The sequence below is a fragment of the Eublepharis macularius genome, chromosome 1, assembly GCF_028583425.1.
Source record: "Eublepharis macularius isolate TG4126 chromosome 1, MPM_Emac_v1.0, whole genome shotgun sequence".
Taxonomy (NCBI): Eukaryota; Metazoa; Chordata; class Lepidosauria; order Squamata; family Eublepharidae; genus Eublepharis; species Eublepharis macularius.
In genome coordinates, this window is record NC_072790.1 from 254,273,939 (window position 1) to 254,300,637 (window position 26,699).

Genomic DNA, 26,699 nt, shown 5'->3' on the forward strand with positions numbered 1-26,699 from the left:
CCCGGCACCTTCCATGCGGCAACTCCTACCCTCCCAGCTTTGTGCAAAACGGAGCCAGTCCAGAGAGGCCTTTGGGCAGCCTGAGCCTGGGCAATGCCTTGCGGGTTGAGGAGGCAGCTGGGGCGATACGTTCTTTTGATTTTCTTTTCAATGTGTTGTTTTAATGTGCTTTCTAAAATTAAATTGTTCCCCCTCTTGGGTCCTGGGATGCCCCGGGGAGGCAGGCATATACATGCAGTAAGAAGGAAACTGGGCGCCACAGAACCTTCTCCCAAGGGGCCGGCAGGCTCCTTTGTGCCTGCTTCCAGGGGGCACTGCAGGCCACGCAGCAGCAGCTCCACTGCCCTCCAAGGATGCCCATCCAAGAGAATCACACAGTGGGCCATAGAGGAGCCCTGCTTTGGTACCAAGCACAGGCCTGAGCTGGGCGGGGGGGGGCTGTCTTGGCACCAGCCCAGCCCCCAAGAACAAGTGCTAGCTTCTTCCTGCTTTTTCAAAGTACGGCTGTAGCCATTTTGTTTCCGGAGCGATACGGAACATCACCAGCGCTCTTCCTGCCCAGGGGCTGAACAAGCAGCTGCATCCTCCCTCCAGCTTCCCGACCAACGGATGGAGTTGTCAACTTTGGGTTGAGAAATCCCTGGAGATTCTGGGGGTGGACCCTGGGGGGGGGGCGAGGAGTTTGGGGAGGGGAGGGGCCTCAGCAAGGTACAGTGCCGTAGAGGCCCCCCTCCAAAGCAGCCATTTTCTCCAGGGGGACTGAGCTGTGTCGTGCGGAGATCAGCCGTCATTTCAGGGGGGTTTACGTTTGCCAACTCTGGGTTGGGGAATTCCTGGAGACCTGGGGGTGGAGTCCGGAAAGGTGGGGTTTGGGGAGGGACCGCAGTGGGATATAGAGCCACAGCCCCCCCCCCTCCAAAGGAGCCCTCGTCTCCTGGGGAACAGGAGCCCCCTGGTAATTCTGGGAGAACGTCAGCCCCCACCTGGAGGCTGGCTACCCTCCCCTTAAGTGTGAAGGCGGTCAGGCGATTGGCAGGCGCCTCACTGTTGTACTTGTAACAAAATCACATTTTATTTAAATTATTTAATAAATAAAACACATCAGACAAGTGGTGTCCACTCGGCTCATTCTCATACTCACAAACACCTTTCTTTTCCATGCACCGCCCACCCACCCCCCGGGGAGAAGGGCAGCTGGCTTGCCACGTGGCCACAGAGGCCCGGGGCAAGCAGGGGTTGCGGCAGCTCCTTCTCAGCGCGCTGATTCCCCCCACCCAGCCCGAGTTCTCCCAGTCCTCCCGCATCGCTTTGCTGCGTTTCAGAGCAGATCTAAAAATAAACAGCGGCCAGAAAATAACTGGCAGTTTCTGGGTGGATTCTCCCTCCGGGCCAGTTGTGCTCCTGGACTCCTGCCGCTCTCTACGTCCTCCAAGGCAGCTGCTCCACAAAGCACACCCCCTGGGAAGCGCCACCCTCTGCGATGCAGCCGTGGGGCAGAAAGGGGCCATTGCAATGGGCGAAGGCTTCACGGGGGGCGGGGGGGAGGCGGGGGGCAGAGCCACAGAAGCTGTTTTTGGTGATGCTACCTACGTGTGCCTCCTTCACTCGTTCCCAGAGAAAAGGGACAACGGCTGGCTTTGGAAGCACAAATTCAAAACTATGCGAACCCAGAAGAAGTGCTCATTCTGCCCCTCTGCTCCGTCACGCCCCTGGGGAGAGATCGGTTCTGCCACGGCAGGTGACGAGGTCTGGATGCCAAGCCAAAGCTCCAGCCCAGCCTCAAGGCCACCCAAGCCAAGGTGCAAGCGTGGTGGGGGGGTGGGGGGAAAGAAGCTCAAAGCACCCACTGCGCATTTGTGTTGCACACCGGAGATGTTTAAGGACCCCCCCCCCGGGGGCATTCTCTCCTGGAGCACCTGCCCCAGCACCACCCCGTCTTCCTGCCTCGATCCGAGATGCTCGTTCAGCTGAACTGCCCCAAGAGCCATCCCGGTTGGGGGGCTGCTGAAGCCCAAGCAGGGAAGCAGCAGCTGCAGCAGCCAATCTCAGGGTGCCCCCCCGCCCCCCGCCATCACTCAACCAACCCATTCAGCGTTTTCCAGCTAATCCTCAGTGGCTGGGGGGGGGGGTGGTTTGGAGACCCCTAAAGCCTCCCATTCTTGGCAGAAAAGAGAACAGCCACAGCCCTCCCCTGTGCCTTGACCATCCCCAAAGTCAGAGGGTCTCACTCCAATCAGCTCCGCGTGTGGAGAGGGGGGGCTTTGCATGGGACACGTGTGTCAAGCAACACAGCAGACCAAAGAAGAGGGCCTGCTTGGACTCAGCAAGTGAGGTGAGAGAAGCTCTCTGGGGAAGATCCCCCGTAGTCTCTTGTTCACAGACACACACACACGCACACACACACACAGAGGAAGGGCCCTTCGGGAAACAGTCACGCCCGTGGCCTGAACGTGAGCTGCAGCTTCAGGGCTCTTCGGCTCGAGGCGCATTCCAGGGGGCAGAGCCACGTTCAGTCCAGAGGTTGCGCAGAGCTGCTTTCAGGATCAGGCCACCTCGCTCAGGAAACAGGAAGAGGTCTGGCAGAGGGAGGGCCTCACGGAGGCGGAGGGAGGTGCCTGCACAGAAGAAGGGGGGGGAGTGGATTGGGGCCAGCAGGCACAAACCGGCCTCGACTGACCCAGCCCATCACACCTGGCGTCCAACCCAACCCTCATCCGCGGCAACTGAGAGCAGCACGCATCCTGCCAAGGTGGCACGAACCACTCCTGGGCCACTGGCAGAGCACTGGGGGCCCTGCCAAAGATGGGGGCGAGGGGCACCCTAGCCTCGTCCGGCAAGGTAGGCGCTTCTGGCTGCAAAGGACTGGGCTTGCTTGCTCTGGACACGTCAAGTACCCCAGGGAACCGGTGTTACTTTAAAAAAAAAAGATCTGAACACCACCCCACCCCCCTCCCGCCACAAGGAACGAATGGTAAGAGCAGCCAGCAAAGGGGACCCCACCGAAAAATATAAAACATCCTACAAAGCAACGATTTGCAAATGACAGATAAACGCAGGGGATCCAAACATACAAAATGCCCCATGCTGGCGATCAAGACTCCACGCAGGCACCTGGAAGGGTGCTCCTCGTGCTCTGGACCCTGGCCTATCTTGGCTGCTAAAGACCCACAACGGAGCCCTTCTGGTCTGTCCTAAATCAGTCACTAACTCAGGGCATCGCTCAAGGAGGTAGCTACACTCCTGCTACTTAAAAAATGATGTGGCCAGTTATTGCCCGGTCCCTACTCTGCCCTTTCTGGGCAATGTGATGAAAAGAGGAGGAACAGAGCAGCTTCAGGTCTTCTGGCCCCTCTTCAGCCGGGTTTCAGGCCGGGCTATGGGAAGGAGACAGCTGGGGAATGACTGTCATTTGAGTGTAGACAACGGCCACGCTTCCCTGTTGCTCCCACGGGATCAACCGGCAGCTTTCGACTCAGTCGGTCAGGCCGTCCGGCGGAGGCACCTGGAGGCAGGAGCAGGTACCCGGGGATGGGCCTGGGACTGGTTCAAATAATTCCCCATGGAACAGACTCACAGGGTTGCTGATGGGGACCAGCCGCCTGCAGGGTGGGAATTATCTTGTGGGGTCTCTCCCATGTTACCCAACCCTTTAGGAGAAATCCTCTGTAGCTGTGGAAAGGGATGCCGTCAACATGAGGATGACTCCTTATCATCCAAATCCCCTGGTGATGAGGTCTAGGTTTCAAATCACCGCCTGACAGCTGTCGTCAAATGGCTGAAAGTGAACAAACTGAAACCAAAGCAAGAAAGGACCGAAGTGATGCTGGTTGGGTCAGGCAGAGAACTTGACGGATGCTGCGCCCCCCCCCCACTTTCCGTGGGCTTCCGCTGCCCCTTGCAGACTCGGTTAAGAACCCAGGGATTATACTGGATCCAGTGCTGCTGCTAGAGAAGCAAGTTAAGGCAGCTGCAAGAAAGGCCTTCTCCCAGCTGTCTAGCGTGGAAGATGATCCCCTGCCTTGACTTGGCCAATCTGGCCAGCTGGATCCACGACGCAGAAACATTGAGGCTTGACTACTGTCATGCACTCTGCATGTGTCTGCCCTCAAAGTCAACTCCGGTTGGTGCAGAATGTTGCAAGCAGATTATCATCAGGGGCCAGGCGGAGCATGCGGACGCCTCCCACTCTTGGCTGCCCGTCAGCTATCAGGCTCAGTTCATGGTTTCGCTTATCACATACAAAGCCCTTCAGGGCCTCGGCCCCTCATATCTATAAGACCGCCTCTCTTCCTATGCTCCACCACGGCAGCTTCGCTAATCTCAACAGGGCCTTCTGCAGCGGCCAATCTGCAAACAGGCAAAATCGACAACTGCCTGTACATGCACATTTTCTGCTGTGGCAACAACAACATTTGATTTATATTCCGCCCTTCAGGACGACTTAAGGCCCACTCAGAGCGGTTTACAAAGTGTGTTATTATTATCCCCCACAACAATCACCCTGTGAGGTGGGTGGGGCTGAGAGAGCTCTGAGAGAGCTGTGCCAGACCCACGGTCACCCAGCTGGCTTCAAGTGGAGGAGCGGGGAATCAAACCCGGCTCTCCAGATTAGAGTCCTGCTGCTCTTAACCACTACACCAAACTGGCTCTCCAGTCCCTGGAATGGCCTGCCTGAAGAAGTCAGGAAAGCTCCTGCCCTGACTTCCGGTTTGGGATTCATGGAGGTCTAACGCAGCTCCATTTGCGGAGCTGACCGGACTGCCGTTTTAACCGGCCGGAGGGGTGAAAATAACCCGCGGCCGACTGCTCTCAGGCGGGGAGCAGGCAAAGAACGCTCAAGACCCTAGGGTGAGCTAGATCTCGGATGAGGGGGGGCTCTACTCAAGGAGTCTCCCCCTCAATCCTTGAGGTCCCACCTTGCGACGGGTCGGCTATAATCTCTGCGGCAGTTCTGGGGCCAATTCGGCTGGCATAAGACCTACATACCCAAGCTTCGATCGGGGAGGGAAGTCGAGAGGAGAATTTAAGATCGAAACAGCGATTACAACCCGAGAAAGTTGAAGAGAAGGTAAAGATCGCTATCTCTTGAAACGGGACAGATTGATAAAAACAGAGAGGAAAGAAAGTAGATTTTTAAACTGCAACAGACTAGTGAAAAGGAGGTGAAGACTCGGCAGGAGTTGTATTTTAAAAGAGACTAAATTTAAAGAAGTTATTGCAAAAATCGGACTATTGTTTTGAATACCTGTGGTTTTGGAGCTGTGGGAAAAAGACACCATCGCGAGACCTGCTGTGGGAAGACGGGAGACAGGAAGTGCGTAACAACAATAGAGTGGCTGGAGGGAAGCGGCCCTTGCCGACGGACAGGAAGTAGGGAATCGCCATTTTTGAAAAGGGAAGGGTCGCGGCTTCAGCGGAAGAGGAAGTAGGCCATCTTGGATTACAATAACATAGAGAAACCATAGAGAAAAGACGCCCGACATTTTGGATACAAAAAATTAATTTTGGCAAAGATTGGGACATTTGAAAAAAAGGAAAACGTTTAAACATACGCCACGGAGCTAAGGAAGAGAGCAGATTCGTGGGAGCGAGCTAAAGCAAGCCCCACGATGTCGAAAAAAGAGTGGCAATCGGCAATAGAAAATTTGGACAAAAAGCTTATAGACATGATGAAAGAACTTAAGGACACGAAATTGGAGCTTATTAAAGAGGTCAAAGAAGTTACACAGACAGTAAAGTCGGAGCTGTCAGAAGTGAAAAAAGGCGTGGAAACGATTAGTAGTGAATTACAAGGAACGCAGCAGAGAGTTAAAACAGTAGAAGACGCGATGGAGAATTTAATAGAAACGCAACAAACAGAGATGAGACTGGTGAAGGGGAGGATGTCAGTTGCAGAAACTAAACACATGGAGAAGCAGCTTCGTTTTCGTGGTCTGCCAGAAGTGGAAGGGAAGTCAGCGCAAGAACAGATGACTGAGGTGTTGGCTGATTACCTGGGGAAGGAGGAGGAGGAAATTGTGGCTATCCTAGATGTGGCGTACCGTGTGAACTCGAGAATTGCAACCCAGAGGAAACTACCAAGGGATGTGATTGTGCAGTTTACAACTAGAAACATGAAAGAGAGGATTGTGACAAAACAATTTCAAGATCCATTGGAGATTGATGGCAAGACGATTATCATAATGAAGGAACTGCCCAGATCAGTGTTACTGGACAGGAAAAAATATAGAGTGCTAATTCAAACTTTGAAGGACATGAATATCAGATACAGATGGGAGCTACCGGAAGGAGTGTCCTTTGAGTTTGGAGGGGCAAAAAAACGCATCAGATCTGAGCGGGAGATGGAGAGATTTATCAAGGACAATGAAAAAGACTTACCAACAAAACCATGAATATGGAGTGTAATGTATTATCTTGGAATGTAAATGGACTAAACTCACCGAATAAGAGGAAAAATATTTTTCATTGGCTACTAAAACAAAAATGTGATATTGTTTGTTTGCAGGAGACCCATATTAGAAAACAGGATGTAAAATATTTAAAATCTGGAAAATTGGGCAAAGAATTTGTAGCGGCCTCTAACAAGAAAAAAAGAGGAGTGGTGTTGTACATAAAAGAGGAGCTGCAGCCAAAATTTGTTATGAGAGATGTGGAAGCTAGATTTGTAGCGGTGGAATGTAATTGGAATTTAAAGAGAGTGTTGGTAGTCGGACTTTATGCACCTAACGGTGCAAAGGAAAGCTTCTTTGAGGATTTAAGGAAACATTTAGACGATCTTGTATATGACCAGATAATTCTTGCTGGAGATTTTAATGGAGTGACAGATTTGGAATTAGATAAAAAGACTACAACAGCACAAAAGAAAAGAGGACTATTGCCAAAGCTTTTTTTTGAGTTGATTCAACAAGAGACTCTCGAAGATGTATGGAGGAGAGAATATCCTAAAACCAAACAGTTTACTTTTTATTCTGCAAGGCATCTTACATTATCAAGAATTGATATGATCTGGGCCTCAAAGGACTTAGCGTTATGGACTAAGGAGGTAGAAATAATGCCGATGGTAGGCTCAGATCATAATCCAATTATGTGGAAATTTGGAAAAAGGAGAAAAAGGAAAGCCTGGAGAATAAATGAGGACTTGCTACAGGAAAGTGAAAATATGGAAATATTGAGAAGAGAGACAAAGTTTTTTATACAATATAACGTGAATAAAGAAGTACCAACCAGTAAAGTTTGGGACGCGTACAAGGCGGTTGTAAGGGGCATACTAATGGACTTAAATGGCAGAGCAAGGAAAAAGAAAGAGGAGAAAAGACAAGAGATTGAGGAGAAAATAAAGGCCAAAGAAATACAGTTAAAAAAGAGACCAGGGAAAAAGAAAATACATCAGGAAATCAAAATTCTTCAAGAACAGTTAACAGCAATGAGTAATAAAGAATTGGAGTGGAACCTTAAAAGACTGAATCAAAAAGCTTTTGAGGGTGCTAATAAACCTGGGAAATATTTGGCATGGCAATTGAAGAAGAAAAGGGAAAAGAAAATAATAAATAAAATCTGTGAAGAAAATAAAACGTACCTGGAGCAGACTACCATTAGTAGAGCCTTTTATAAATTTTATGCTAAGCTGTATAATAAAAAAGAAGTAACCAAAGAATCAATAGCATCATATTTGGAGAAAACCAAACTTCCAGAGATCTCGGAAGCTTGGAGAAATAAGTTGAATAGTGAAGTAACTGATGAGGAAATAAGTAAGGCAATACAATCTGCAAATCTAGGAAAGGCGCCAGGGCCAGATGGACTTACGGCTAAATTTTATAAGACAATGGCCAACGAACTGGCACCATTCCTAAAAGAGGTGATGAACGGAGTTTTTAGGGATCAAAGAATTCCAGACACTTGGAGCGAAGCGAATATATCATTGATCCCAAAAGAGGGCCAAGATTTGACTAACGTGAAAAATTACAGACCTATATCACTACTTAACAATGATTATAAAATTTTTACGAAGATATTGGCGGAGAGACTGAAGGGGTGGCTCTCGGAAGTCATAGAGGAGGAACAAGCAGGCTTTTTGCCAGACAGACAAATAAGAGACAATTTAAGGACAGTGATCAATGCTATTGAATATTATGATAAGCGTTGTGACAAAGAGGTTGGTTTCTTCTTTGTAGACGCTGAAAAAGCGTTTGACAATTTAAACTGGGATTTTTTGTTTGCCACTATGGAAAAGCTACAATTGGGAGAAAGATTCATCAGAGCAATTAAAGAAATTTATAGAGACCAGACTGCAGCAATTGTAGTGAATGATGAACTGACCAAGAAATTGACGATTAGTAAAGGAACAAGACAAGGTTGCCCGTTATCTCCATTGTTGTTCATTTTAGTATTGGAGATTCTGATGATACAAATACGACAAGACGAGGAAATATGAGGAATAAAAATAAAGGACTATTCATACAAGGTTAGAGCATTTGCAGATGACATAATGTTAATTGTAGAAGATCCATTGGAGAACATGCCAAAAGTGATAGACAAGATCAAGGAGTTTGGTGACTTGGCAGGTTTCTTCATTAACAAAAAGAAGTCAAAGATATTATGTAAAAACATGACTAAGCAGAAACAACAATTGTTAATGGAAACAACGGACTGTGAAGTAACTAGTAAGGTGAAATATTTGGGAGTTGAGCTGACTGCAAAAAATATAGATTTGTTCAAGAATAATTATGAAAAATTATGGACTCAGATAGAGAGAGACTTGATCAAATGGAATAGACTGAATTTGTCATGGTTGGGCAGGATTGCAGCAGTTAAGATGAATGTGTTACCAAGAGTAATGTTTTTGCTACAGACAATACCAATCATCAGAGACTCTAAACAATTTGAAAAATGGCAGAGGAAAATATCAGATTTTGTTTGGGCAGGCAAGAAGCCTCGAGTGAAAGTAAAAGTTCTACAAGATGCAAAGGAAAGAGGCGGAATGCAACTGCCCAACCTGAGACTTTACCATGATGCAATCTGCCTAGTTTGGTTAAAAGAGTGGATGACATTAAAGAATAAGAAACTATTAGCCCTAGAGGGATATAAAAAATTTTTTGGATGGCACGCATACCTATGGCATGACAAAGTAAAGGTCAACTCGATGTTCCTGCATCATTTTGTAAGGAGAAGTTTATATACAATCTGGAAGAAGTACAGAATTTACCTACAAGAAGGAACCCCTTTGTGGGTGGTTCCATACGAGGTGATAGATCCGAGAGCTGTTGATAATGAACAACAATGTTTAACGTACAAAGAAATAACTAAAACTGAAGTGTCTAAACTTAGAATAAAGACGCAAGAGGAACTATCACTGAACTACGATTGGTTCCAGTATAGACAGATCAGAGATTTGTATAACTCGGACTCTGTAAAGGGAGGTATACGAACAGAGAATTCGGAACTAGAGCAGACCCTTTTTAAAGAGGACAAGAAAAGAATATCCAAGGTATACCAAGTACTGTTGAAGTGGTATACCGAGGATGAGACAGTTAAAACACAAATGGTGAAATGGGCTATAAATTTTAATAAAGAAATAACAATGGAGGCATGGGAATACTTGTGGAAAACTACAATGAAGACAACGACATGTATTAATATTAAAGAGAACATTTTCAAAATGATCTATCGTTGGTACATGACACCAAAGAAGATTGCGCTAGGAAACTTGAACACTTCTAATAAATGCTGGAAATGTAGAAAGCATGAGGGCTCCCTCTATCATATGTGGTGGTCGTGTGAGGTAGCTAGGCAGTTCTGGGGGGAAATAATAAGAGAAATGAGTGAAATTTTACAGTTTCAAATAAATAAGAACCCAGAACTCCTGCTGCTAAACTTGGGAATGGAGGGAATCCCAGCCCACCATAGGACGTTGATATTTTATATGACTGCAGCAGCTAGACTTTTGTATGCGCAGAAATGGAAAGTACAAGAAGTGCCAACTATTGAAGATTGGATCTACAAATTGCTGTATATGGCTGAAATGGACAAGATGACAAGAAAACTGAGAGATCTGGACTCAGGGCAGTTTAACACAGACTGGGAGAAGCTGAAACAATATCTGGAGAAGAAGTGGGAGGTGGGAGGAAAACTGGCAGTTTGAGAACTACTGAAGTACAATAAAAGTATAAAAGAGAGGGGTGACTTTACCGGGGGAGGAAGAGAAATGTGAATTTATAAGCAGTTAGATTAATTAATTGATTGAGATATATATAGATATGTAAAGGTTAATTGATAGAATATTGATAGAGAATAATTAACGGTTTAAACATGAGGATTGAGTAATTAACAATATTTTTTTTTTACTTGATAAGACTTATATGCACCAAACTGAATGTATAGAAGAGTTAAAATGACTGACTATGTGATGAGTTATATAGAAATACTATAAAAAGAAGAAATGATTAATATAGAGAGAACAAATCAAATTGTTTGATTTAAATGTGGGAAATTTTTATGGTTTATGACATACAGAAATATTCAAAACTGGAAAATGGGATAAATTGTTTATCTAAAGAAGTATAGTTTGGATGTTTAGTAAGTAAAAGAGTTAAAGATGTACTGCTTAATATAATGGAGAATATATATTTGTTTTAGATAGAGGAAATTAATAGAAGTAAGGGAAAAGGGACAGAGGGTGGGAAAGCTGTTGGAAGTCAACAAAAGGGGGGGAAAGGGAGGGGGTTAGAAACGAAAAATTAGGGGATAATTGAATGCAATGTAATGTAAAAATATTAATGTTCTAACCCAATAAAAATTTTACAAAAAAAAAAAAGGAAAGCTCCTGCCCTCTTGCTTATCCACAACTGCATTCTTCTGGAGGTCTTTTTATGCAGGTAGGAGAGCTGTACTGTATCACTACGGTTCAGAAAGATGCTCCGGTAAAGAGACGGGGACTATAGATTATACTCCTGCTACTGTATCCTGTCTGTTGCTATAAGTATGTCCCCGATGGGTGGTTTCTGCCCGGTTTAGTGCATCTTGTTTAAATTCTGATGCTATCTTTTAGCTCTGTATCAGATTTCTATGTTTTCAAATCTCTGCAAACTGTACATTTGTATACTCTGTGGCATTGTTTATTGAAAGCCCCTGCTACTGAGTGTATTGGCTTACACTGCGTAATCCACCTAGGGACTCATAGAGAAAAAGGGACTATAAATAACATAATTAAATATTATGTTTTCAGTCTGACCTTATTAGACATTCTGTGCATATGAAAATTCTAAATGGCCCAAGCCATGGGTGGGGGGCAGGGAGAGGGCCGGGCAGACCAAAAGCAGAACCCACCCACCCCCGCCCCACACACACATACAAACAGGGAAAGAGACCAGCAGTTGGGCAAAGACTAGAAATTTGCCAACATTTCCAGTTGGCAAGACTCCAGTTACAGTATTTCACATCCAGAGGAGTTAACCGTGTTAGTTTGTAGTTGCAAAATAGTAAAAGGTCCAGTAGCACCTTTAAGAACAACCAATGTTATTGTAGTATAAGCTTTCGAGGACCACAGCTCTCACAGATGTCCGATGCATCTGACGAAGAGAGCTGTGGTTCTCGAAAGCTGACGATGCATCTGACGAAGAGAGCTGTGGTTCTCGAAAGTTTATGCTACAATAAAGTTGGTTAGTCTTGAAGGAGCTACTGGACCCTTTTGTATTTCACATATAAACCATCAGAAGGGACATTTTAATGCTGAATGTGCCATTTTCCTTTGCATCTCAGCTTTTGCCGTCTTTGGCCCATCAGCATCTCATTTTGTCAGAGGCCAAGCCTGACTATCTCCTAAGGTGCCAGCCGTCAAATGAGGTGGGCCCCGGCCAGAAGCCAGCAAGGCAGAGCTCAAAACGGCACGTTTGTCTCGCCTGGGGTGGGAGGCCAACGTGCCCCTGAACCTTTCGTGGAACGGACAATGCAACGAAAGCCCCGTTGGCAGACCCCCTCTGGCCGGCTCCTGCCCCCCCCCCGAGACCCTCCCCACTGACCTCTTGCGGAGTCGCCTCATGAAGCAGCAGGTGACAGTGGCTAGAATGGAGATGCCCATGAAGAGGGCGCTGGAGACCCCTGCCAGGAGGGGGATGAACAAGGTGTCCATGGCTGGAGGGGGAGAGAAAAGGCTTGTCAGAGAGGGAGGGGGAGAAAAGGTCCTGCAGTGCGTTCACTCCCTGAGGAGCGTAACCACTCGGTGCCCACCTGGCTGCCAACCCTGCCACCCCCTGGTCTCCTGGCTTTTCAAGAAGGGCCCGTGATCTGGGCACCCCCCCCCGCCCCGTTGTCTCCTCCACGGCACTGTCACTTCCCCAGGGCACAGACTGGACTTTTACGGTTTGTGCCACCCCAAACACTGCCGTGCGCACCGCAGCGCTGTGCAAGGGTTTTCCTCGGAGGGAGACGGCACGTACAGCAGCGGCCACAAGGAGCGGAGGAGGCAAAGCACCTCTTGGCCCACCCGCCAGCTTGCAACTCACGCAGAGCATAAGGGTAGACAGCGACAGCGTTGGACTTCACAGCTCCGGCCTTGTACCAGCTGAGGTCTGGGTAGCGCACCCAGGCAGTCAGGGCACACTGGTACTTCCCCTCGTCTGACGGCTGGACTTCGTGGATGCGCAACCGGTGGGTCAGTGGGCCAACCTTCTCCACACTCACAGGGCCACTGGATGGCCGGCTTCCTAGGGCAGCCACCCCCTCACGGCTCATTGAGGCCAGCAAGCGGCCGCGCGGCTCCGAATTCTCCTGGGCTAGCTCCACCCACCAGCTGAGAGCCACATGGACAGCCTGCGTTGATTCCACAGAGATGTTGCAGCGCACGTCAACCGTGTCCCCCCGGTAGATGGTGGGGAACGGCAGCCACGCATGGGCCTCAAGCACCACCCCTGCGTGGAAGGAAGGGAGGAACACGTGAGAGCCCAGGAATGCCCCCGGGGGCCAAGACCCCCATACGGGGGACAGAAAGCAAAGGAAGACCATGCTTAAGAGAAGAAGGCTGGACAGACACACAACCCTTGGTGTTTATGCGGGGGGAGGGGGGAGCCTCCTCCTGGCCTCCCCCACTCTGCCCTATACACTCCCACAGCTTAGGCCCATTCCAAAAGGACTGTGACCCCCTTGCTCCCTGCGGCCCAGAAGAAACACCAGGCTGCAAAATAATAATGTAGGAGAGTTGGGGGGGGCAGCAGCCCTCCAGCGCAATCCCAGCTTCTGGGCCTGGCTCAGGGATGCCCCCAAAGCACCCCAAGGCATTCCACCAACTTCCCTCAAATTGTGGCTCCAGCGGGACCCTCCAGGGCAAATCTAGTGGCAGGCTGTTCCCCTGGCCTTTCCGTTCCTCCAGAAACAGCCCGTTGGTCCTTGCAAGACGAGATTGCCTGTGCTTTGAACACAACGATCAGGCCTTGGGCTTGTACTGCCTCTCCTGGGGCGTAAGCACTCATACCAGCCTCGCCTGGCCTTGCCCCCCTCCCCCCGGCACCCGTGCCTCTTCCCTTCTGCACAGCCTTAAGGCAAAGCAGAGCAGCACCAGCAGTCGCCATCCTTTGGATCAACTGGAAAAGTGCCAAGTGATGACGCGGCATTTGAACACAGCACCTCCCGAAGCCATTGGGGGAGGCACCACCTGAGAAGAGGCATCCTCCCCTCACCCAGGAGGGAATGCCTCACACGGGGCAGGCATCAGCCAGGCAGCAAGAACACCACTCTGACCCGGAGGCCAGCTTCATCGTACTGATTCAGCGACCCAAAAGTCCGGCTTACGTGACTCAGGAACCCGACAATTAAACAGGTACCTTCAGGTTTCATGTCCACTGCCAGCCCCTGCGACCTGCTGCTGGCCACCTGGCGCAGCTCCGCTCTCGGGGAAAGGATGTAAGCCCGCACCACGCACCGGTAGGTGCCCACATCCCCTGGCTGGGCAGACTCGATCCGCAGCTGGTAGGAGCCAGGGGGTGAGCCCGTCTTCTGAAGGGACACGTGCCGCTCGCCCACATCACGGTTGCTGTAACTGTCTCCCAGGACGAGCACGCCATCGGTGTCCAGCTGGGCCACGAGGTGCCCCTCCCTGGCATCTCCCTTGCTCACTTCCCAGCCTACCACGTAGGCAACATGGGCCAAAGGGGAAGCCGGGACTCCAGAGACCTTGCAAAGCAGATCGAGGGCCTCTCCAGAGCTGATCCGGATCTGGGGCGGACTGGCAGACACCGTCAGCCGACTAGCTGGGAGCAAAGCGCAGAGAACAGACCCTCAGCGGCATGGGGGCAATGGGGAGGACCAGAATTCCTCCACAGGACCAGCCCCGACCCCTCGTCTCACGGCAAGAGCAACCAAAAGGACACGGGACCCTGTTTCAGGGCCCAGGGACATTTGACCGATAACCCCCTACTGGGCGTTTATTTAACCCAGCCCGGATTAAGCAGATTCCAACGGCCATCGCTGCGAGCAAAGAGCCCTCTTCGGTCTTAGGAACGAGAGGAATTTCCGCCCGAGAGGCCACGGAGGCAGGAAAGTTGGGGGCGTTTGGTGCACGTGCCAGGATCAGGGTCGCGTTGCAGGAGAGCACCGGGGGCAGCTGTGAGAACAGCCAGAGGGGCCCAGTGGTTAAGAGATCTGTGTGGTTCCTTTAGGACACGCCAGGCATCACTGCTGCAGGCTTAAGAAACACCCAACCCCCGCCCGCACCCAACTCCCTGGGCTGAGAGATGTGAACGAAGCACCACCATTCTGACCTACGAACTACCAAAAATGGGTCCAAAGCGGCGGAAAGGCGGCAGGGAAGGGAGCTAAGACAGACTTACCGATGGTTTGGACCGCCACCTGGGCCAGCGCCACCTGCTTCTCGGCAATCTGCTGCCAGCTGCCATCGGGATCCTGGGTCCACTCGCCCACAGTGCAGTGGTAGAGCCCCGCATCCTCCGGCCTCAACCAACCCAAGACCATCTGATACTGCTGGCGGCCCAGCTTGGCGAGGGACACCTCGCGGGCTTCGTGCCTCTCCGCAAAAGGCCCACCAGCCTCCACGGCGAAATCCCTCCGCATCCCGATCACCTCCTGCACTGTCCTGCGGCCGCCAGAGGCCTCCGGCCCAGAAAAGCCAAAGGAGACGGAGAGGTGGGTGTGCTCTTGGGTCTCACTCAGGGCTGTGCACGTCAGCCGGAGCTCCTGGCTCTCGGACAGGGTCATCTGCAGCACTGGGGGGGCGGCAGCAACAGCCCCGCGGCTCCAGAGGGAGGGCTTCGCAGCGGAGGGAGAGGCAGCAGAAACGGAGAGCTTGTCCGGCATCACTGTTGGGGCAGGAGAAAAGCAGCACAGCAGCAGTCAGTCCTCAAAGCCTCGCAACGGGCCCCTTCTCAACTGGGAGCAATTCCCAAACGTGGGGAAGCCAGACGAGAGGACAGGGCACCGGCAGCCCCATTTTACAAATAAGCCTCGATGGAGGCTTATTTGTCAATGGCCACTGGCTCTGAGAGCCAGTTTGGTGTCGTGGTTAAGAGCGGCAGGACTCTAATCTGGAGAGCCAGGTTTGATTCCCCACTCCTCCGCTTGAAGCCAGCTGGGTGACCTTGGGTCAGTCACAGCTCTCTCAGAGCTCTCTCAGCTCCACCCACCTCACAGGGTGTTTTGTTGTGGGGATAATAATAACATACTTTGTAAACCTCTCTGAGGGGGCATTAAGTTGTCCTGAAGGGCAGCATATAAATCGAGTATTATTATTAAATAGGGGGGGAGGTGAACGTGCTTCCTCTAGGTCACACTGTCTCCTGCGCCCTCGAGGGGGGGCGGCCCTCACTGATCCAGCTGGGCTTTACTTTCAAAGAACACCCCTGAGAACCCTACGAGTCCAGAAGGCCTTTAAAGGAGAGCGCCTTAAAATCTGGCCAAGGCAGGCTTGTTTTTTTAAAAAGCAAAGTTGTTCCACTGCTGTGAAATTGTTTTGATGGTCCTTTACGTACAGCAGCGTTCACCGCTTCCTGACATCCAGGGGTTCAGAGAATCACAGAGTTGGAAGGGGCCATACAGACCATCTAGTCCAACCCTCTGCCCAGGTCAAGGCGATTATCCGCCACATTCGGTTCTGGGAGGCGAAGAGAGCGCCTCCAGCCCAGGAATCTGCCTGGGCCTTCAGACAGAAGGGGACTGGTCTGTGTCACCTGCATTGTGGGCCCACCCCACCAGGAACAAGGATGAGGGACATACAGGGCAGAGCCTTTGGGGTGGCTGCCCCCAACCCTCTTCCTTTCGGCCTTCCAGAGTTCTGCTGAAGCCTGTTTACTCCAGAGAATAGGGTGGCCAACTCCGGGTTGGGAAATTCCTGGAGGTTTGGCGGGGGGGGGGGGTTGAGTCTGGAGAGGGTGGGGTTTGGGGAGGAAGCACAGCAGGGCATTAAGCCACCACGGAGCCCACCCTCCCAAGCAGCCATTTTCTCCAGGGGGGTTGATCTCCGTCACCTGGAGATCAGTTGTAATCCCGGGAGATCTCCAGATCCCACTAGGAAGTGGGGCCTTTTTGAACTTGGGGGCGGCGGGGGGGGGGGAGTTCTCTGAGGTTTCTGGCAAGGATTTTTTTGCTTGCACACCAAGGTGCCACGTTATTCAACTGATGAGGAATTTTTAAGCTTATGATCGTTCTCCTTTATGTAAGATCCAGGTCCAATAGCACCTTAAAGAACAAGGTACTATTGGACCTGGACCTTGCTCTTGCAGGACAACATGGCTACCCACTTGAAACTCTTCTTAAAAAAACCCAGCGGTATGCCACGTGGCACCCGGACTGAGACGAAGCCAGGAGCTGCCAGCCTCCACCTCGGTCTTCCACTGCGGGCCCAGGCACCCTCCGGTGGGTCACACCTGCCTCTACAGAGCTGCCATTTTGCGGACACACGTGAAGCACCTTAAACCGAATCAGACCCTCGGCCCATCGAGGTCAGTCTTGTGTACTCAGAATGGCAGCAGCCCTCCGGGGTCTCGGGCCGAGGTGCTTCCCATCACCCACCGCTTGGCCCTTTTAAGCTGGAGATGCCACCTGGGACCATCTGCATGCCAAGCAGAGGCGCTGCCACTCAGCCGCGGCCCATCCCATTTTCTGCTGCCCTTTGGAAGAATCTGATGTGGGGAAAGCAAAAGTGCCCTGCCTCCTGCCCCTCTCTGCATGCATGCTGAGAAAGGCAGGACTGTGCGGCAAGATCACTCTGCCCCAGAGGGAATTCTGCTGTGGCCCTCGCGGCTCCTCCCTACGGGAGACCTCCTAGTGCCTGGTTTGTCTTTGCCCTCTCCAGCTCCCTTTAGTCTGTCACTCATTATCCGAGAGATCATCTCCGGTTCCCCTTCCTGCCTCAGGACTCCAGTGTAACGTGGCTTCCTGTCACGTGCCTGCAACTCATTGGGCCCTGGCTTGAAACAGTTCAGTATCACTGGCTTCAAGCCCCCCGTTGCTACCAAGACGTCCACCTGGAGTACCTTTGACTTCCACCTTGCTGCTGTAGGTGCCAAGGTATTTGGAGTCAGTGGAGGGGGTGTAGCATTCGTAGACCCCCGCGTCTTCTGCACGTATCTCCTTGATGCGCAGTTCGACAGCATCTCCGCGCACCCGCTGGATGGACACCGCTCCTGCCTGCACTCGAGGCCCAAAGATGGCATAAGGGAACTTGGGGTCTTTGGTGCTGACCACCCCAATGGAGATGTCGGGAGCTGACGGGCGGTACAGGAACCATTCAAAATGCTGCACGGTGGGTCCCTCGTACTCGGATACGTTGCAGGGAATAGAGACCGCAGTGCCTGCAATCCGGCGCAAGGGCCCAGGAGGGACGTGGACGTCTCGTGCGCTGCTCAGCGCTGTGCAGAGAGAGGATGTGGGTAAGTCACAACAGAAAATTGTAATGAGAAATGGCAGGGCCCATTTGTTTACCTCGCCCTTTTCTGTCCTACCTCACCCCATTTATAGCCAGCCTTTCTCACTAAGACAGATCACACAAAATAAAACAATGGAATCCAACAGCTGGGGACACCTGATAAACAATGCAATAGGACTAGAATCCCGAAGTTAGAAAAAAACCTGCAGAAAGAAAAAGGTATCAGAGATGATGTATCATGGACAATGCAGAAAATGGACTTGCAAAATTAAAAGTCTATCCAACAAGAGGAGAAAACCCACAACAGAACAGACTACACTCACACACAACAGTTGTGGGAAAGGGGTTGGAGTTTAAAGAATCATAAAGCAGATCCTCTCTGAAGAAGTGAGCTGTGGCTCAGGAAAGCTTATCCCCTACCACAAATTCTGTGAGTCTTACAGGGGCTCCTGGACTCTTGCTCTTTTCTACTGCTATAGACAGACTAATACGGCTACTCATCTTGATCTATGCTATGCCACAGTCTAAACCCATTGAAATCAATGGGCTTAGATTGAAATCAATGAGTTTAGACTGGAGTAACTCTGTTTAGGATTTCACTGTATGTATTGTAGGTAACAAATACACATCCACTTCACAGAAGCTCTATGGAGCCTTCCTGTCAAGACCTGGCTCATGGTTTGCAGAGCGGCTAGATAATTACAAGGTCTCTAAACCAGTCTCTTTATCCAATAAATTTCCCATCCACACACATTACAATTCTCAGTGCATTTTTTGAGGTGCCTTATATCATACCTTACATTACATGACAATGGGAAAGATGTAGCATACTAAGACTGCAATCCTAGAATATTCTGTCTATAGTAGTAGAAAAGAGCAAGAGTCCAGGAGCCCCCATAAGACTCACAAAGTTTGTGGTAGGGGATGAGCCACAGCTTACTTCTTCAGATATCTGTGGCTCAGGAAAGCTCATCCCCTACCACAAATTTGGTGAGTCTTACAGGGGCTCCTGGACTCTTGCTCTTTCCTACAGATCCTCTTGATTTGGGGCAAGGGATGGTAGAAGGGAGTCAAGAGGGTGGTTGACTTTGTACAGCAGGGGGCTGGCCTACCTGAAGGACCGTCCATTCCCATACGAGCCCAGCCCTCCATTCCAGTCCCCTTTGGAGGTCTTGCTTCAGGTGCCCCCCTCTATCTGAGGATAGACGGGTGGCAACCTGAGACAGAGCCTTCTTCGTCGTGGCACCACAACATTGGAGCCCCCTTCCCGGGGGGATTTGTCTGTCCCCCTCCATCATTGTCTTCTGCCAGCAGATGAAGCCTTCCTTGTTTGGCTTGGTGTACCCTCCCTACTTGTGTGTTTGTTTGATTGTTTTAAAGCTTTTTTATATATTTGTATCTTAAGTACTGTTTTTATGTTTGCAATGTTTTAATGTATTGTCGAAGGCTTTCACGGCTGGAGAACGATGGCTGTTGTGGATTTTCCGGGCTGTATTGCCGTGGTCTCGGCATTGTAGTTCCTGATATTTCACCAGCAGCTGTGGCTGGCATCTTCAGAGGTGTAGCACCAAAAGACAGAGATCTCTCAGTGTCACAGTGTGAAGATGTTGGCCTGAGTAGATATAAATTACCTGCCAACATCTTGTCCACACTGTGACACGGAGAGATCCCTGTCTTTTGGTGCCACACCTCTGAAGATGCCAGCCACAGCTGCTGGCGAAACGTCAGGAACTACAATGCCAAGACCACGGCAATACAGCCCGGAAAACCCACAACAACCAATGTTTTAATGGTTTGATGTTTGCTCCCCTGGGGGACCTACTTGGGTGGAAGTTAATAAAGAAGACCATCCTGGTGATGGAGGGGGGGGGAAGCACGGAAGAAGGGCTTCTTCATTGCAAAGCCTCTGCCCTGTCTGTGTTCTGCACCCAAAAATACACTCCATGCACAAACACACACCTCCACGCAGGCCCCGTCAGTCAGGGAAGGACTACTCCCAGTAGAATTAAACCCTGCTAAGCCCCCTGACTTCAACAGAAGGGGTGCAACTCTCCTAAGAAGGTGCCGGGGCAAGTTAGGGCAGAGCGAACTCTCATTGTCACAGTGTCCACAAATGCGCAAATCTTGCCCTCTTCAGATCTGCTTCTGCTGGAGTAACTGGCAATGTTCCATTTATGTGTGCCACAGCCAATGGGATTACTCTGAGGCACCACTGGGGCAGGCAGGAGGATAAATATGCTCCCAACCAATAAGAATCATGTCTGCCAAGGCTTTGAAAAGGCGGATTCCCCCAAACTAGGGGAAAGCAGCTTTGACTCCAAGCAAAACTGTGCAAGTAAGTTTGGGGTCATCCATATTTTTAATTACTTCAGTAGTTAAATATGGAATTGGATAACAGACAATGTATGTCGTTAAAAGTGCTACACAAGGTATATCAATGGAATGGCAAACACATTATCTGCAACGTTCAAGTAAAAGGCATCTGGCATCCCTCCAGGAATTTATCTTTACAAGAAAAAATGTCGGCTAGCACACATCTGTCTTAAATGCACAGCCTTCCAAATGCAAGTGGCTGAGCGTGGCCTCTGCTGATAAGAGGCCCACAGAACAACAGTAAAGGTACCAGTGGCCCCAAGTGATGCACGGAAGCTGGAGAAAGACCCAAGATTTTAAGCAAGGTTTGGACAGGCAGGAACCTTCCACTTTGGATAACAGCCCCAGCAGGGTAAAGAATACAGATGTAAAATTTTTGGAAATTTTGAAGCCACTGGAGGAAAAAATTCTTTAAAAAACAGAAATTTTTCAAAAAGACTGAAATATACACAAAAATAACTTTCAGATCAAACCTAACTTGCTTCTACTGCACTAACAACATAAAATGCCTCCTTTATCACTTTGTTAGCATATAAAATTGTACTGTTTGGCATATTTATGGAATTTAGAAGTACAGAATAGAAAAGAGTCCAGTAGCACCTTTAAGACTAACCAAATTTACTGGAGCATAAGCTTTCGAGAACCACAGCTCTCTTTGTGAGATGCATCTGACGAAGAAAGCTGTGGCTCTCGAAAGCTTATGCTACAATAAAGTTGGTTAGTCTTGAAGGTGCTACTGGGCTCTTTTCTATTTTGCTACTACAGACTAACATGGCTAACTCCTCTGGATCTAGATGTTTTCATAAACAAAAGAAAAGTGTATTATACGGATAGGAGCTCTCATGTAGTCACAGGAGACAGGACTACTATGTTTGGATATCAAGTTAAACTTTATAACATTAAAAAACACTAAACTCAACAATATATTATCATTATAGCATATTAATTGTTGCCAAAATTTAAACTACATTTAAACAAAAAAAAATCTTGAAAATGTATACGTCTACAGCATACATAGGAATTATTATCTAATTATTATATTTTTAAAAACCTTGTCTTCCATTTCACTCATTCTAAAAAGGAAAAAAAAATCAGGAGATATTTCAGGGTTCCCCCAAATTTTCCACAAGAAAAACCAGTCTATACACTTTTTCATACTATGCATCAGAAAAGACCAAGAGTCCAGTGGTACCTATAAGACTAACCAAATTTGTGGTAGGGGGTAAGTTTTCATGAGTCACAGCTCACTTCTTCAGATACTGCTACAAACTCCCACGACTACCCATCTTGATACTATACATCAGCGTGATAAAACATGGTCCTAAAAAGCATTTTACCCATTCCAAAGGAGAAATATTTCATAGAAGGGTTTTTTCCCCCGGCACTACCCAAAAATTCCTCAGGGGAAAAAAAAACACCCCTGAAACCCTCCCTGCCTCAAAATGTTTCCATTTCCCCCCAGGCCTTCACATCTCTTGATTGCAAGAAGCAGCCCTCAGTCCCAGCTGCCTATCATTAAAAATACAATTTTAAAATTGCCTTCTCTGGAGAACCACAGCTGAGCAGATCATCAAATGCCTCCAGCAGGTAAGACAATAAAGCACTTCATTCCATCACAGGCTCCCGAAGCACCAGGGGCTAGCATGGACCCCCTCCCAGAACAGGAGGCAGGACTTGCCTGCCCCTTCCGTGCCCCATGCCCTCCCCTAGCACCTGCAGCGGGGGCGGGGGGGATCCAGCCCCAGCACACAAGCCTTTGTGGCAGTCTCCGGCAAGGCCTGCCCGCTGGTTGCCAAGCTGCCTCGAGGGACCAACAGATTCCACACAGGCGGCTCCAGAGGGACTGAGATGCAGGCATCACCCCTAGCACTGACACAGCGCCTGGCAGCACACCCGACAGAAGGCTGGGCGAGGATGGAGCCCTTGTCAACAAAGAGGCACTCCTCGTGACCACTGCGCTATCTAGGTCAACGCCTCTGGGCTCAGCTGCAGGGGAGGAAAAGCCGGCCGGAGGAACTGGCCAGCGTGCAGCACCGTGTGCCTGGACCTCCCCCCAAGCTCTGGCCAGAGAGGGTGGCACGCCTGGGCATCCTCCCCTGGCAGGAATAGTCAAGCAAACCGGGGGGGGGGGGCTGCTCACTTCCATCGCAGCAACCCTGGGGACGGCCAGCCCACAGGTTCTCCTACCGAAGCAACCCGGTTTGACAGGCCCAGGCTTCTTTGTTAGGCCAGGAACAGATCCTTCACACCAGTCAAGTGTTTTGGGGGGAGCCTCTGGAAAATGACGCATCTGATTCATAACACACGCACGCACACACACCCTTTCTGAGCATCTTACCTAGTAAAATACAATTAAAGGGTGTGGGGGGGGGGGCTTCTTTCTGCTCAGGTGCAGCCTTGCTGTGGACTGCACCCAAAGTAAAAATCTTCTTCTTTTAGGCACTCCCACCTTTTACAGGGAATTAAAGAGGAGAGGAGCCCCAGGGACCCAAGCTCAAAGCCCGCCCCCCCCCCCGCTCAGCCCTGGCCACATCCCCACGTGCCCAGGATCCAGATGCTGGAATGGAGCGGAGAGAGCTCCGAGGGGGGGGGGGGCAGCAGGGGCCTGGCAGCAGATGGAAGCAAGACTGGTGCCAGCAACGTGCTGGTGGTGAAACGCAGCACCCACTGGGCCATTCTTCATTCTCACAGGTAACACAGAAACGCAGACATATGTGGCCCATACAAACATTCTGCCCACCCCCCCCACCCCCCCGCCAATGCACATACAGGCACTTCCAAGTCTTCCCCTGCCATCCTCAGCCACGAACACTCTGGGGGAAATATGGACTTCTGTGCCACCCTCGACCCACACCTCATGGGGTCCACTGGGCTTCTCTGCCCAACTTTGGTTCTGCAAAGTCTGGTCCTGCCTCCTCAAAACACCCGCGGATCATTTGCCGGGTCTTGAAATCAAATCTGGGATGTGTAAATGCCAGAAACGGGCTAAATGTCATTCATTTCAGAAACGACTCCCTGGCACAAAGATCCTGCACGCACTCACTCCATTTTCACCCTGCCATAGCAACAAAGCACCGTCGAAATGCTGAAACCATTTGGAGAGAGAGAGAAACGCCCCAACTCTCCAAGGCCGGCGGCAGCCCCGGGGGGGGGGGCGTTTGGGCTCAGCTTGACCGAAAAGTCCCCAAGGGCTCCTCCACGGGGCCTGCCCCAGGCAGAAGGGGCCACGGCCAGGAAGGCTCTGCTCCCAGGCCCGGGCGATCCGACTGCCAGCGGGTTGCCCGGGGGTACCCGAGGCCTGGGGGTGGGTGGGGTGGGGGCTCTGGCAGAAGCCTCTCCGGGGTGCCTTCTGGGGGAGGCCGTACCACACGTCCGTCACAGGCAGCCCGAGGCTCTGGGCAGGCGCGAAAAGGAGCCTCCCCGCCCGGCTGCAGTCTACCGGCCCCCGAGCCGCCCGGCCAGTGGGGCGAGGCGGAGGGTGCCGGGCCTGACCCCGCAGGGCTCCGGGGGCTGCCCGGGCCCGGCCTCCGCTCCCGCCGGAGCGCGCCAGCCAGCCCCCGGCCCGGCCGGCCTTGCAACACGCGAGCCCGAGCCCGAGCAGCGCCCCGCATCACCGGCCCGGCCCCCGCCAGAGGGAGCGCAGCCCGGGCGGCTCGGCTGGGGGGCGCCGCGGGTGCCGCTCCCAGGCCGGCCTCGGCCCGCCTCCCCCGCACGCACCGGCCAACAGCAGCAGCAGCAGCAGCAGCAGCAGCGCCCGGCGCGGAGCATCCATGGCTGGCGAAGGCGCCTCTCCCGAGCTCCGCCCCGCCGCCCGGCCCACCCGCCCGTCCGCCACACGCACCAGGAGGGGGCGCGCTGCCTGCCTGCCGGCCCGCTCTCGGCGCTCTGTGCATGCCCCGGGGCTGCGCGCCGGGGGCGGCGGCGGCGGCGGCGGCGGCGGGGCGGGGGGAGCAGAGCGGGCTTGGCGGCGCCGGGCTTGGCCCCTCTCCGCTGCCCGCCGCTCGCGCGCGGGAGGGCCGGGCTGTGCCTGCCGGGCTGTGCCTGCCGGGCTGCGCTTTCGAGCGCCTCGCCCGCGCCAGCCAGCCCGGGCTGCCCTCCGCCCTGAGCCCCGCGGGCTTGGCAGGGCTGGGAAGGCGGCGCGGCCCCCGGGAGGCCGCCCAGGAATGCCGCCGCCGGGACCGGAGCGGCCCGGGGGGATGCGGGCTGCAGCCAGGCCGGGGCCAGCCTTGGGGCCCAGCGCGGCGTTCAGCGGGGCGAAGGGGGGGGGAGCCGGCCAGAAAGGGGCGCAGCAGCTCCCAGCCCCGCGGGGGGGGGGGGAGGCGCGCGAGCTCGGCGGCGGGGGAGGACGGGGCCCCGCTCCCGAGCGCTTTCCTCCGGCACGGGTTTGACTGGGGGGGGATGGGGGTCCGCTGTGGGTTCGTGGCCGTAACCGCGGGAGGCGCCTGTTGGCCAAGCGCGCTTTGCTCGGCTCGAACTCGGAAACCAGGCGCGGATGCGTCTGCGCAGATGAGGGGCTCGGCTCTCCCGCTTGAAGGCTCGCAGGCTGCGCCCTCGGAGCGCCCCGTCCGGCCCGCGCGGCCTTTCGGCTCCGGCCAAGCACGTGCTCGGCCCTCCCCGCGGGGCCCGGCCCCTTCCCGGGCTTGTGACGCGCCGCCCGGCCTTGGCCGCAGCCTTGGCCGACTCCCCGCCGGGCTGGCCCGCCGCGGCTGTTCTTGCCCGCGCTCGGCGGGGCCGCGGGAGCGCGAGCCTTTGGGGTGCCCGGGGCGCCCAAGCCCTGCCCGGGGGCTGCCTGCAGGCTGCGGCGGGGCCCCTTGCGAGGCGGGCGGGCGGGGCCCGGGGGCTGCCCCTTTGTTCCCAGCGCGGCTCTGGCCAGGCCGCTCCGGCTCGGTCTGTTGACACAGCTGGGGGGCGGGGAGGGCGCCTTGGAGCCGCCGGCTTCCCGGGCGGGGGGGGGGGCGGGCATCTGCTCCCCTCCTTGTTCTGTTTCCCGGGTCGCAGCGGGGGAGGCACAAGGCTGCCCTTTCTTCCCCGCTCCCCGCCTGGGAAGCCCCACGGCCGACGCCGGAGCAGAGGCGGCCCCCGAGGCGCTGGGCCGCCGCATGCCAGTGATCCGCCGCCCCCCCCCCCGCCCCCCAGTGTCTCCAGCCAGAGGCCCGTCAAAGGGCGTGCCCGTGGGGTGGTCGCAGGGGGCGTTTTCTTGCGTTTCTGGCCTGTGGCCATTTGGAGACGAGGCGGCGCAGGCCTCCTTCCTGCCGGGCCGCCGCCGCCGCCCTTTCCCCCCTCCTGCCCCTGGAGCCCCTCTTTCTTCTCGGCTGCCGCCGGCAGGGCCGGTTGCCCGGGAGACTAAGCCCGCTCAACTCTGCTGGCAGCGAGGAAGCGGAGGCCAAAGGCCCGGGGGGGGGCGCCTGGAGGAGGGCCCTCGAGCGGCGCAAAACGGCAGCGGAGAGGCCCGAGCGGGCAGAGGCCGCCGCCGGGCCCAGCGCGCCCTTTCCCAGGCCTTTCGGGGTCCACCCCGCCCCGCCCCTCCTTCCCCCCTCGGCCTCGGAAAGCCGCTTCCCAGCCTTGCTGTAATTTGCGGTTTTCCATGGCAGCTTACAGAAATGAGACGAGCCCAGCAGACATCCCAGTCCGGGCAACTGTCGCTTGTTCCGCCCCCCCCCCCCCCACACACACTCTGGAGAAAAAGCAGTTGCACAACCAGGCTCCGGGTGGTGGTGGAAGTGTGACATGTGCAGGGGGGGGGGATCCGCCTGCCACGAAGCGACTGGCAGCCCCCCTTTTAATAAACAAGCATTACAGAAAATCTTTACAGAGGATATAAGAGAGAGAGTTCTCAGAAATTCCATCCTTTTCCAAGAACAGAATCCTATTTTTTATTGTATTTACAGAAACGCTGCTACTTTTCTTTCTTATATCCATTCTAATACTTTTTTCTTACAGCGTCTAACTGAAAGCTTTTATTCTAGTAATCCATGAAGGGAGTCCACTCTTGGACAAATGTTGTGCTTATCTAGACACATAACTTGCCATAATTTGCAGAGCCAGTTTGGTGTAGTGGTTAAGAAGAGCGTGGGACTGTAATCTGGAGAGCCGGGTTTGAGTCCCCACTCCTCCACCTGAAGCCAGCTGGGTGACCTTGGGCTAGTCGCAGCTCTCTCAGAGCTCTCTCAGCCCCACCCCCTCACAGGGTGTTTTGTTGTGGGGATAATAATGACATACTTTGTAAACCACTCTGAGTGGGCATTAAGTTGTCTTGAAGGGCGGTATATAAATCGAATGTTGTTGTTGTTAGAGCCACGTCTGCAGTGTTGGTAGCTCACATTGTTTCAGGTGCTGAGCTAATAGCATCCCGACCGTTGCAATTAAAAGCAATAGTTGGTACTGCTGATGTTTGGGCAATCGATCTATTAACCCATTGGCAGCCCCTCAGTCGAGAGCTGGCATCTGTGAAAGGTGCCCT

General features: G+C 52.5%; 1 protein-coding gene across 1 annotated transcript; it reads right to left on the reverse strand.

The window, feature by feature from the left end:
* Window positions 1-1,256: 1,256 nt before the first annotated feature.
* Window positions 1,257-25,968, reverse strand: IGSF8 (immunoglobulin superfamily member 8). The gene is made up of 7 exons (XM_054973738.1): window positions 25,836-25,968; window positions 17,475-17,849; window positions 14,817-15,302; window positions 13,812-14,237; window positions 12,498-12,902; window positions 12,015-12,126; window positions 1,257-2,615 (listed from the first exon to the last, which is right to left on the reverse strand). The coding sequence occupies exons 1-7, from the start codon at window positions 25,966-25,968 to the stop codon at window positions 2,594-2,596; spliced, it is 1,959 nt and encodes a 652-aa protein (XP_054829713.1). The 3' UTR covers window positions 1,257-2,593.
* Between the last annotated feature and the right edge of the window lie 731 nt (window positions 25,969-26,699).

What these genes read in the sequence shown, in the direction of transcription:
- IGSF8 (XM_054973738.1), bottom strand. Translation starts at nt 25,968, where the DNA reads ATGTCACACTTCCACCACCACCCGGAGCCTGGTTGTGCAACTGCTTTT. An exon ending in TGTCTACCCTTATGCTCTGC is followed by an intron (nt 12,127 to 12,497) that starts GTGAGTTGCAAG and finishes CTCCCCCTCCAG; the next exon opens with CCATGGACACCTTGTTCATC. An exon ending in ATGAGGCGACTCCGCAAGAG is followed by an intron (nt 2,616 to 12,014) that starts GTCAGTGGGGAG and finishes TCTTCTGTGCAG; the next exon opens with GCACCTCCCTCCGCCTCCGT.